The 12,430-nt window shown below is 37.0% G+C and overlaps 3 protein-coding genes across 5 annotated transcripts in view; 2 read left to right on the forward strand and 1 right to left on the reverse strand.

The window, feature by feature from the left end:
* Positions 1-5,592, forward strand: part of LOC135199391 (metallophosphoesterase domain-containing protein 1-like) — a 29,814-nt gene extending 24,222 nt beyond the window's left edge. For all 3 annotated transcript variants that reach the window (XM_064227376.1, XM_064227379.1, XM_064227377.1), the window contains 3 exons: positions 2,481-2,658; positions 3,787-4,013; positions 4,968-5,592. In XM_064227376.1, the coding sequence (XP_064083446.1) occupies positions 2,481-2,658; positions 3,787-4,013; positions 4,968-5,104 (542 nt within the window). In that variant the 3' untranslated portion in view covers positions 5,105-5,592. The remainder of the gene's footprint in view (positions 1-2,480; positions 2,659-3,786; positions 4,014-4,967) is intronic.
* The window catches only part of LOC135199392 (protein YIF1B-B-like), a 143,323-nt gene extending 134,126 nt beyond the window's left edge, over positions 1-9,197 (reverse strand). The window contains exon 1 of the mRNA XM_064227380.1: positions 9,140-9,197. Coding sequence (XP_064083450.1) covers positions 9,140-9,188 — 49 coding nt within the window. The 5' untranslated portion in view covers positions 9,189-9,197. The remainder of the gene's footprint in view (positions 1-9,139) is intronic.
* Positions 9,198-10,604: 1,407 nt separating this feature from the next.
* The window catches only part of LOC135199395 (methionine aminopeptidase 2-like), a 37,194-nt gene continuing 35,368 nt past the window's right edge, over positions 10,605-12,430 (forward strand). The window contains exon 1 of the mRNA XM_064227388.1: positions 10,605-10,816. Coding sequence (XP_064083458.1) covers positions 10,666-10,816 — 151 coding nt within the window. The 5' untranslated portion in view covers positions 10,605-10,665. The remainder of the gene's footprint in view (positions 10,817-12,430) is intronic.

The following is a 12,430-nucleotide window of genomic DNA, read 5'->3' on the forward strand; positions in this document are numbered from 1 at the left end:
ACATTCTGGGATAATAGGTGGGGCAATTTTAATGAATTCCTCTCAAAATTAAACGCATTAGTGCCCAGCATCAAATTTAAAGTTGAATGGGAAACAGACAACAAAATTCCTTTTCTTGATGTTTTAATAATCAGAGACACGACAGAATACAAATGTACCATATACAGAAAACCAACGTTCTCACTTTCATACATTCACTACTTTAGCTATCACGACATTACTATCAAGATGGGTGTAGCCAGCAACCTGTTCTTAAGAGCCTTACGAATTTGTTCCCCAGAATTCCAGGAAAAAGAATTTGAACTAATTCGCAAGCAACTTTCGTCTTTAAATTATCCTGACCATATAATTGAGAAAGCAATTCACAAAGCAAACGTAATTTTCTACCGACCCCCTAAAGACAAGACCAGAGATACACCCAACAATAAAATAAAAATACCTCACCTGGACACGATTAAGAGAGCAACCCACACCGTCGGAAACTCTAACCCTTTTGCATTTACTTACCCAAACACCTTAGCCAAATCCCTGATTAACGTCCAACAAAAGACATCTCCCAAGGACACTGGGGTTTACGAAATCCCATGCCAGGACTGTGACCAATCTTACATCGGATTTACAGGTAAATCACTTCCCCAGAGATTAATACAACACAAACGGTCAGTTAGGTATGGACAACAGAACTCGGCTATTTTCAACCATATAAATGAACATAACCATAGAATAAACTGGAATTTGTCACGTGTAATTTATAGCAGCAACTGCCGGTACAAGAGTCAAATGATGGAATCGGCCTTAATAAAAGAGAGGCAGGTAATGAACATCTTAAAAGGAGCATGGATTTCAGATACGATCGACAAGGTTTTCATTCAACCAACACTTAAGAAGATTAAAGGAAGATTATCAGTGGGGGTGACCTAAATTGGCTTGCCTGTGGATGGACCTCTTGGTATAAATACCACCTTTTCTGTAAACTTTTCTCATTCCTCTACCTGAAGAGGGAGACAGCAGTCTCTGAAATATAGTACTTTTCTCTCTCTATTTTGGTGTTTTTATGGGCTCCTTTTATTAGATGGAATTCTGTTGTTACAGAACATTTTACCAGTTCATAGATATATATAGTATATATAGATATATATATATATATATATATATATATATATCATATATATATAAAGGCTAAAGCCACGAAGGAAAGTGAAACGAAGGAGTACTGCAAGGCCTTTTGACTAAATGTCCTTTAATTGAGTCAAAAGGCCTCGAAGTACTCCTTAGTTTCCTTTTTCCTCATGGCTTTTTGCCGTTTCACACACACACACTACACACACACACACACACACACACACACACACATATATATATATATATATATATATATATATATATATCTATATATACATATATTATATATATTTCTGAATGGATACACTCGATTAAAAAACCATGAAAAGGTAAACTTCTGTTTGACTGTTTCCATGGTACTAAACGTTATTTTTTTTATGCATCAAGGGGATCAAAGAATGGTGCAATATGCTCATTAAAAAACGAAAGTATGAATGTTAGATATTATTTCCTTAGCAATGCACTTTAGTTTGATGTAAAATACAAGAGTCATGCTGATATTTCTCATTATAACAAGCGCTCAAGAAATCCACACTGAATCCTGTAAAGGTTTGCTCTCTAGGTATAGATATGTTAGTATTTTTGAGTTTTTCTCTACAAATAAATAAAGAAAAAGTAAGCACTCTCTTTCCTTAGCAAATTTAGTTTAAACACGTTGAACATTAAAGTAGTCAATGAATGGTGCAACATTATACTTTTCTTTTAGAGATATCTGGAAAATATCACATGCGTATAATGTTTTTAAAGGGGTTAAATTCCTTATCTCTGCTCGACAACCATGTCTGTTAGTAAAATCTCAAACGTAAGGTAACAGACAAGATTTTCCAAAAGCAATACCCTCAATTTCATTTAAGTACTTATTATTAAAGGTGAAATAGTTGTCTTGTGTTACCAAGCTTGCATAAATGTGCAAATTCATTTTTTCATTAGAATTGGTATGTAGCCTAGAGGTTCGATATGCTGCTGGCTGCTAACTCCGCCCACCACAGGTGACGTCAGTACGAGGGAGAGCTCTATGATTGGCTGGAAATTGGCTTGTGCAATAACAGGTACATCTCGGGAATATGCGTTCCGGACAGAAGCGTGTGTTGAATTGTTTGAAAGTTGGATAAGGTACTCTTCGTGCCTATTAGACTAATTAGAGTACAGTATGATATGTAAAATCACAGTACTGAATAGGCCCGCGCAGAACAATTTGAAATTACGAATGGCAAAGGAGAGCGCTCTGGACACAGTTTTAAATTGCGATCCCAATTTTGTTTGTATGTTGAACGTGCGTAAGTAGGGTGGTTTCTGTACTGTAGTATAATATCTATACGCGACAGCTAGACCTAAACGAACTCTATACTAACCTCCAGGTACCCTGCCACACCGCTACAAAATCGTCATAGCTGGGAACCACGAACTGCTCCTTGACAAAGATGCCTCTGCTGTCACCAAGGTTGCCAGTCCGGACGAGGTGCTCACAAACGCCACGTCCTATCTCCAGGGATCAGGCACTTCGGTTTACAACATCAGAATCTACGGCTGCCCTTGGTAAGTCTCTCTCTCTCTCTCCCTCTCAGCGGTAAAATCACTGCAGTCTGTTTTAGGTCATTTGTACTCCCTTTACTAGAATACTGTCCTTAGGTGTGGACGTCTACTTCTGCCAGAGATGTATCTCTTTTAGACAGAGCGGCTGCCTTGTGGTGGAAGGTTTCTTTTTCCTAATAGTAGTAGTTATGACTTGGATTAACTTTTTCCTTAGTTGTATTCCAACAGAGATCTTTCCCATTCACAATTGATCCCTGAACCCCTTTATCTTCCGAGTGCAACTAGATTCGCTGAACAGCAGAAGCACCAATGTGCAGTAAAATGTGCCTCGCTGTAGAGAACTTCTCAGTTCCAGAGGTTCCTTATTCCTCAGAGGATGTCGTGCAACTGGAACTTCAGAAGTTCAAGCAAAGGTGCAATGCATTACTACCCTTAAACTATTCCCCTTGCAATTTGATACATTTTGATATATTTTAATTTACTAATTATTTTTTTTAGTGGGGTCTCTTTTTTTTCTGTATTTCACTTTATCTCCGGTGACTTCTTCCTCAAGTCAATGTCCCTTTGATGGGCTTGTTCCATATGAATAGGTTTCATCTACTGAATAATAATAATAATAATAATAATAATAATAATAATAATAATAATAATAATAATAATAATATAGCTCAGGTACCATCTCGTCCTCAAAATCGGTGCTTTGAAACTTGTAACAAACTTCAATAGGGGGCTTCATGAGTGGGTAATGAGTCACAGTATGACTTGAGAATCCTAACAGAGGTAGTGAATTAAAATTCTTCCCGTTTTGACTATGACTATTTCAAGGGCAGATCAGATAGATTTAGAGGCAGTCTTAGTAATGATGATATAGGCCAGTTTCATAACAGAGATATAAGTATATTTTAGCAGAAGAGGAGTAGAGAGAAAAAAAATTTAAAGTATTACACGTTTTCGGTTTCATCAGAGCCTGATTACCGTCCAGACTCTGGAAAACAGAGCTGAAATGGTCTGGACATGGGGCGAGAAAAGAAGCGTCTTGGGAAATATCTAGATGATAAGCAGTTTAAGCTACAGAATAAAATCGTTTAAAAAACCTTTACAGAAACTGAAGCAATCACTGTTCACTTTCAGGACCCCAATATACCACGTGATGGCCTTCAACCTGAGCCGGGGGTCACCTCTGCGCAGTAAGTGGTCATCCATACCCAACGACGTGGACATACTGATGACCCACGGTCCGCCGCTAGGCCGCTGTGACCTCTCGCTCAAAAATAAGCGGTCTGGGTGCGTGGACCTGTTGAAGACCGTCCAGTCTAGAGTCAAGCCTAAATATCACATATTTGGACACATACATGAGGGTATGCCTGAGTGTTTTTCTTAAGGTTAAAGTTAGCTATAATGGTCCACTGACACGGATATAGGAAAGGCCACCACAGGGCGGTGGTTAAAGTTTCATGGGCCGCATTATCTGAGACCACTGAAAGATAGATCTATTTTCGGTGGCCCTGATTATACGCTGTACAGAAAACTTGACTGCACCAAAGAAACTTTGGCTCATTTTCTATTTGTTCAATATTAATTTTAATTTAGTTGTTTAATCTGATACCTATTGTTAGTCTTTTATTTTTTGCAAATGTAACCTGGTTTTTGTTTTACTGTATAAGTGGCTGTTAACAAGTACAGTATTTTAATTAATACCTTTAGATTTATACTTATGCTGATAAGTTCCTTTATAAGATTTATCTTCTAAGGATTGTGGCTGAAATAGTATTTTGGTAATACTTTTTTTGTTTTGTTTTTGCCCCTTTGTCCACCCAAAAACGATTGAATGGTCCCTTTCCACACTTTTCAAGATCTGAACTATAGCTGCTACACACCCTTTCACTAATCTCCCATTTTCTTTCCATGAACATACCACCTCAGTTTTGATGGTAGATGACTCACTTTGTCTGTTGGCCCTTCTTCTCCTAGGCTTGTAAACTACCTACTTATGTTTGTTTTTTTCTAAATCGACTAGTTTACTCCTTATCAAAAGGTTGGTTAAGAGGGGTTTGTTATTGCCCAAGAGTTCTTCATTAATATTCATCTTGCAGGTCATACTTAGTTTAGTCTTTAGACGCTACACAACTAATACTACTTTTTTGGCCTGTTCCTCTCCCATTTTCTCTCCATGATCAAACCACCTCTGCTCTGATGCAAGATAACTTAATACCGTCTCCTGCTTTGTCAGTCTATTTTACGCTGTATTTTTGCTCTGATTTCATACCCACTACTTTATTTTTTATTTTTAACTTTATATTTTCCGTTTGCAGGACACGGCATCTCTTATGATGGAACCACGACCTACATAAATGCATCGACCTGCAATGTCAAGTACAAGCCGGTGAACCGCGCCATCGTATTCGACTACCCGTTGCCCGAAGGACTTTGTAAAGAGGACTTCGATTAGGGAACTGATTTCGATTTGTCTTTGTTGATCCTACAATTCCACCTTTAATCCTATCTTGCTCAAAGGAGGAATTTGGGCAACAACCCCGTGACAGGCCTTTTTGGTAACTACATAGAAAGTTTTTAACATATAACAGTGATGGACCTTTTTGGTAATTGAGGACGAAGTATTTTAAAGAATATGTCATTGTGATCATCTACTGTGATTGGCTTTGTTGTTCCCCAAGGAAATAGATTTTATCTTTTTATGCCTTTTCTTTTATTGGTCTGTCGTCCTGACAATCAGTGTTGGTGTCTTTGTGGAGTCAAGTTTAAATTTTATACTGAATATTCAACCCATTGTCTGTGATATACAGGAACTTGTGTACATATAGGGACTTCAAAATACTACTGTACCTGCCATGAGTGATTTCGTGTAAATATTTACCTTACTGATCAAGAAGGATCTTTTGTGGCCTTTTGTTGAAATGAAGGTTCGTGATCATTAAAGTTTTAGATACTTATTTTCCTTATGAAATGAAGAGTAAAAGACGAGGGTGGCCAGAAGACAGTTGGTGGCAAAAAGCAAAGAGTTGCACGCGGTATGGGACCAGAATCCCACCACAGATGGGACAGAAAAACAATTCATGATAGCAAAGTGGCTGAAGGAATGTGGAAAAGTTGTAAAAGGTCCAAAGTACAAAAGAAAAATTTAAAAAATCATATTGGAGAAATGAAACGGAGAAAGTATTTTGAAAACCTGAGAGAAGAAAATCAACTAGAAATGAAGGAATGTGGCAAAATATAGGGCCCAGTTGAGGCTAAAATGCCCTTAGAAATAAGCAAAGGATAAGAATACCTTTCAAGAAAAAATTGAAAGGGAAGGGGTACTGGTAGGCTTATAGTGATAGGAATGCAGGTCTAAGCAAAGGATGGAATTACCTTTCAAGAGCAAATAGAGAAGAGAAGAGTAACTTGTAGGCCTATAGAAGCAGAAAGGTAAGTGTTAAAAAAAAGACTAACTAGACTATTGATAAAAAAAAAATTGTAAAAAGGGCCAACGTACGTGAGAAAGATGAGAATGGAGGAAAGGAATGGACAGCGGAAAAAAGTATGCTGAAAATCCTCTTCATGAAGACAGTGACCTTGAAATGAAAGAATTTGTCAAATTTAGCAAAACAGAGGTACCAGTTGAAGTTAAAATGCCCTTAGAAAGAAGCAAAGGCAAAAAATACAATAAGAAAAGTGTCCCTGTACTTGTAGTAGTGTCACAAGAGAGTTCATGGTGACAAAATATGGAGTAGGAGTTTTTCCATAAGCATAACATTCTATAAAAACAAATTGAGAAGAGAAGGGGAGCCAGTAGTCCTATAGAAGTAGAAGGCAGGTCTTACAAAGAGACTAAACAGGCTCCTGTTAAATACTGATCCCATCAGTAGAGAGAGCACCATAAACAGGAAAACTGGCTAGGAAGATGGAGGAGATTTTGGCAAGATTTGACTACAGGGATGTTACATAGTACACATATATATATATAATATATATATATATATATATATATATATATGTTATATTTATATATATATCTATATATATATATATAAATATATATATATATATATATATATATATATATATATATATAACAACTTCAAGGATGGCACACTATAAAAGAAATAAAAAATCATGCAAGAAACAAAAATGTTTGTACAGTATGTTATCTAGTTGTCGTTTTATTTTGTTTTTGTTTACTGAGTATTAACAATCTCTCTCTCTCTCTCTCTCGTCTCTCTCTCTCTCCTCTCTCTCTCTCTCTCTCTCTCTCTCTCTCCATTAACATTAGGAACTAGATTAGTTTCGAAATATTCCATATAGATGTTAGCGAAACTAATATTTCGAAACTAATCTAGTTCCTAATGTTAATCTCCCTAACTTAAAACTGCAAGGATGGTGGAGATATGTGGATGATATTTTTGCTATTCTGCAAGGGGATGGAAATAAAACAGAAACTTTTCTAGATGAACTCAATAAGTTTGATAACAATATCCAGTTCACTTTAGAGAAAAGTAACAATAATAAACTGCCCTTTTTAGACATACTCATAGAAAGAAAAGAAACAGGATATGAATTCAGCACATATAGAAAGCCCACACATACAAACTCATATATTCATTTCTTCTCTTTTCATAGTCATGATATAAAAATAGGGGTTCTAACAGGTTTATTTCTTAGGGCAATGAGAACGTGTGACCCTTGCAAGATAGAGCAAGAAATAAATGACATCGATAAAAGCTTCGATGCATTAGCATACCCGGAATGGTTCAGAAAAAGGGCACTCAATAAAGCTAGAAAATTTTTTTACAGAGCGAATGTAGAGAGTACATGGAATAAAGAAAACAAGAAAATAGTTGCCCTCCCTTTTATGCCTAAAATGAAACAAATCACTTCAAAAATGAAAGAAAGTCAATATATATTTGTATATACCTTTGATAATACCGTAAAAAACAAAGTATGTAAAAATAAATTGGAGGGAGAAGACAGTAATACAGATGATGTAGCGGGGGTATACATAATCAATTGCAATAATTGTGGAGACAGATATGTGGGGGAATCAGGTAGGGGAATAAGGACTTGAGTCCAAGAACATAGAAGGGCAGTACAGCTTAACCCTCAGGGGAGTGCTATAGCTAGGCATTGTTGGGAAAATGACCATAGGATGGATTTCAAAAACACTAGACTTATATACAAAAGTAACAAAATTAGTCACAGGAGGGTAGTAGAAGGTGCACTTATCAGAGAGATTAAAGTAATTGAAGGAAACAAAGGTTTTACCTCAGAAGATCCCATAAGCCGAGCTTTGATATTAAAAGAAGCTAAGATTGACCCTGCTGACCTGGAGATTAGGTTTCCTGCCCAACAGACTTTTGGTGACCACACCCTTACCACAAGGGTGAATCCCATTGACCATCAGCTCGGGATATCAGAGCGACAAGAGGGGATTGGCAACTCTCAAGAAAACCAGAACAGCCATCACATATATGACAGCTCAACGAGAAAGAAGTTCCAGAAGACTGCTGGGCCTTGACCCAGGCTAACATCCCAAACATCTCTTGAGAATGGGCCACAGAAGGGCCTGAAAGTACTCGAGTGTGGAGTAAAACTATACTCTGTTTTTTTTTCATCTGTCCTTCCGCCTGTGGTGTTTTTATATGGTAACACTGCGTCCCGGGCTTTAGATAGTTACATTCAGCTTCCATTCAACGATTATAATAATATCCTATTTCGAATATTAACGGTGCAATTCGCATACAGTAAATTATTAAAACACTTTCCAGTTGCAAATGAACACCCAGATATCCTTTTATTTACCTAAAACTTACAAATAGCGTAACTATCAAAAGCCCGGGACGCAGTGTTACCATACAAAAACACCACAGGCGGATGGACAGATGAAAAAAAAACAAGAGTATAAATGTAAATACTTAAAGTATTTTATGGTTTTTTTAGTTTGTTTTTTTTATTATAAGAAGATTAAATTTTTTTTTTTTTAAAAAAAAAATTTTAAAAAAAAAAAAAAAAAAAATGAGTTGTATTTATTTTTTTTTTATTTAGTAAATAAGTTACAAAGTGATTTTGTGGGTTTCTTTTTCAATATTATTATTATTATTATCACACACACATTATATATATATATATATATATATATATATATATATATATATCTATATATATATATATATATATATATATATATATATATATAAGAGAGATAAATATTATCTTTTCATCCGAGATTTACAGTATGTCTTGGTCAACAGCCAGCTGCACGTATTATCATCATATAATTAATAATGAGCACGCACTCATTTGATCGAAAATTGGTGCGTGACCATTTAAATGATATGTAGACGATTCAAAAAGTTGTTTATGCAAAACTGAAAGCGTTAACGTTATACCTATGATCTAGGCCAATACAACCACCATGCGAACTTTAACATTAGTCCGAGTAGGCCTAGGCCTACCTAGAATGAATAAATAAAAAACTTACGGCACTTACTTTGAGCGTCATAATCTGTAGCAGAGTAATAATTAAACGCCATCTTCATCAGTCACAATAGATTATCCAAGTTTGCCTCTCACAAATAGACTTGAAACTTCACTCTTTCACTCTCGGAGTTAAAAAGCAAGGCTTCACTGTCTCTCCATTGGAGAGTGGATGTGCGGTAAACATGTATCTAGTGGATTAAGATTGTCTCAGCTACTCGCCGTCGTGACTAGTCGCTGCGAATTCCATTTCATTCCTCTTGCTCGTCGTTACGAGTTCGTTCATATTAATGCTCGTCGTAAGACTAATGGAACACGATTAAAATTAACGTTGGCTTAATCGTTTGCAGACCAGGTTCTAAGATCGCGGACATTGTGCTGACGTCATACGTGATGACTTCGAAATATAACTTGTAATCATGAGCCTAATAGTTTCGTTAAGTGAGGAAAATATAAAATAAAAGATGTAAGATTAATATAGTCCCTGCTAGTATATTTTTAGATTGACACTACTACGACATATTCGCTTTGAAAGCCTATAATGGAATTTCAGATTTTTCGTACAAAGAAACGTACGAAATATTCCAATTTGATTCATGCAGTGTATATATGAATCTCATTTTATGGGCGTTATATATAAGTGTATTTAGAAGTGAAAGTAATAATATGATAGTAACTTTATCTTAATTCTTTCTTAGTCATCTGTATTCAGGAGACTGTTGACAAAAAAATCGTGCTGTAAGTCCCATTTTGTGGAGCCGTTACAAAATAACTCCCATCCCAATACAGTCTACTGATTTATGAGTTATTGTCGAATTTATATATATATATATATCTATATATATATATATATAAGTTAATAAGACGCCATCCTTATCATAAAAACTAATTGGATTAGACGTTTGTGTTTGTGTCCCCTTCAAGGAAGAAGATGATATACAGACCCTTTCTATTTGCCTCCAAATTGAAAGAAATTAAGACTTCAAAACCACAGCAGATTGGCAATGTTTGAAAGCGTAACTAAACTTGTCTTGTACAACTGTTGATGGAGTCTTTCTGAAACAGAGCAAGCGAATCTTGATTTTATAAGTTACTACCTATATACAAAAAATTATGGTTAATCAAACTAAATGTGAACAATTTGTATGATTATGCTGCTATCTTGTAATGCTTAAATATTAGTTATGTAATAATTCTGTCCTTTTCAAATATGGCCGCCAGATGACTTCTACAATCTCCCTTTCTTACAATATTGTGGGTAAGAACTGTTGTTTTTCTCCAAACATGAACAATTGATATGCTTATACACTTATTTAGATAAGGGTTAAGTATTATTATATAACAATTTCGCCTTTTTAAAAGATTTTTTTTTTGCCCTTTTAAAACATGGCCGCCGTAGCACTTACACGCTCCCTTTCTAACAATAGCGCGGGTGGGCGCTGTTGTTTTTCAGGGGGTCGGGGTCTAGGAGGCGACCCCCTCCGATGACCCCATCCCAGCCCCCAGGGTTCTCCTTCCTCCATCAGAAGAAACAACATCATGTCTGCCGCTGTGGTCAACGACGTGGGCACCAAGCCCGAGGAAAACCAGCATGACGAGGAGGACTTCGAGGACATAAACGACGTGGTGGACGGGTCGGCGCCCGAGGAGGCCAAGAAAAAGAAAAAGAAGAAGAAGAAGAAGAAGGCGGGTGAGAGTGAGAGAATGTAAACACTTCCCTCGAGGAACGGAGGTCCAGGTCTATCTCCGGCTCCCCATGCGCCCGTTATTTTTGTGGTTTTTTGTCATCTCGGCGATGTTTTTATCGCTTCTTCTGAATGAAGATTTAAAGTATTATATTTTATGTGGTACTTTGCTTTCATGTTGGGAAAGGAACATTAAGTAGATCCGGTTTGGTGGGAAATGTATAAGCAGGGCCAGAGATGGATGAAGGCAGACCTCTCAAGCCATGTGGCCGTTAGCTATTTTTCTTAGTTTTCGCTTTATTTTTGTCGTTTCCTGGTTGTTTTTGTCGCTTTTGCTAAGTGAAGATTTAAGTTAGCCAATTTTTTCAGTATTTTTTGGTTATTTCTATGCAGAGGACATACCTAGGTAACTTAAATTTAAGTTCAGGTGTCGGTGAAATGTAGGTAGGTAACAAATCCTTGAAGCCTAGGTAGATTGAAGGCAGACCTTACCCATGCCATGCTGTTTTTTTTTTCTTTTGTCATTTGGATGTTATGTAATGTCGCTTCTGCTCCATGGAGATTTGGAGCATTGCATGTTTCAAGTTACCTACTAGCCTAGGAGCTAGCTAGCTACCTAGCACCTTTTGGTAAGGGGCTAGACACTGTTACACCAGCATACAGAAGCGCCTCATTGGCGTGATCGGTATGGTCTTGGCCTGCCACCTCACTATTTAGATTATTGGGCATTCCACTGAGGGGTTAGAGATGTGTATTTCTGGTGATAGAAGTTCAATCTCGACGTAGGTAGTTCGGAAGTCACATAGCTAAAATTATTGGTCCCATTGCTGAATAAAACTGGTTCCATGCAATGTAAAAACACCATACAAACAAAACCAACATACATGACCAATTAAGAGGCTCCTATAGCTATTAGGTACATAACCCAACCTTGGCACCCCTAGGATAGGTTTAATCATCCCAGTCTACCAGGCTACCATAATTTTGGTTAATGTAGGCCAGGGTGGCATAGATATTATACCTAGGCTTGTAGGCTATTAGTATTACTAGGTAAATCTTTCTTTCAGACTTTGATAAAATTGCAGACTACCTACCACTTCGTACTAGCTTGGGAACCACTGGGATGAATGTAAGAGCATTAAAGACTTTAAATATCGTAAGCATAAACACAAGACTGTAAATGTCACAAACTTAAACACAAGACATAAGCATTGACAAAAGACAATAAATATCTTGGGCAGTGATTGACAGGAATCATGCCTAAAAAATTGAGGGGTTCTAAACTCTACCTCCGGGCAGGAGCATAGGCTAGTCCATGTTTCCGATGTGTAGCTCCCTGGGTCAGGTTAGGAAGGTAAGGTTGGGTTACGTCAGGGGACAGTTTGAGATGGTTCTCAGTCCCTATGCCAAGAAGGCTCTTTTAGTTGCTCACAAGTTCTGCTATGTACAATGTAATGTTTGGGGTTGGGGGTGTTAAGAGGGTGGGGCAAAGCTATCCTATCCAGGTCAAGTTTAGTACCCTAAGATAGGTTAAGTCAAGGGAAGGTTAGTTTGGGATGTATCCTCGCTGAAGTGTCTGATTTGCTTCTAAGATAAGCTTGCCCCCCAGAAATATGCAT

This window comes from Macrobrachium nipponense, chromosome 25 (genome assembly GCF_015104395.2).
Source record: "Macrobrachium nipponense isolate FS-2020 chromosome 25, ASM1510439v2, whole genome shotgun sequence".
NCBI lineage: Eukaryota > Metazoa > Arthropoda > Malacostraca > Decapoda > Palaemonidae > Macrobrachium > Macrobrachium nipponense.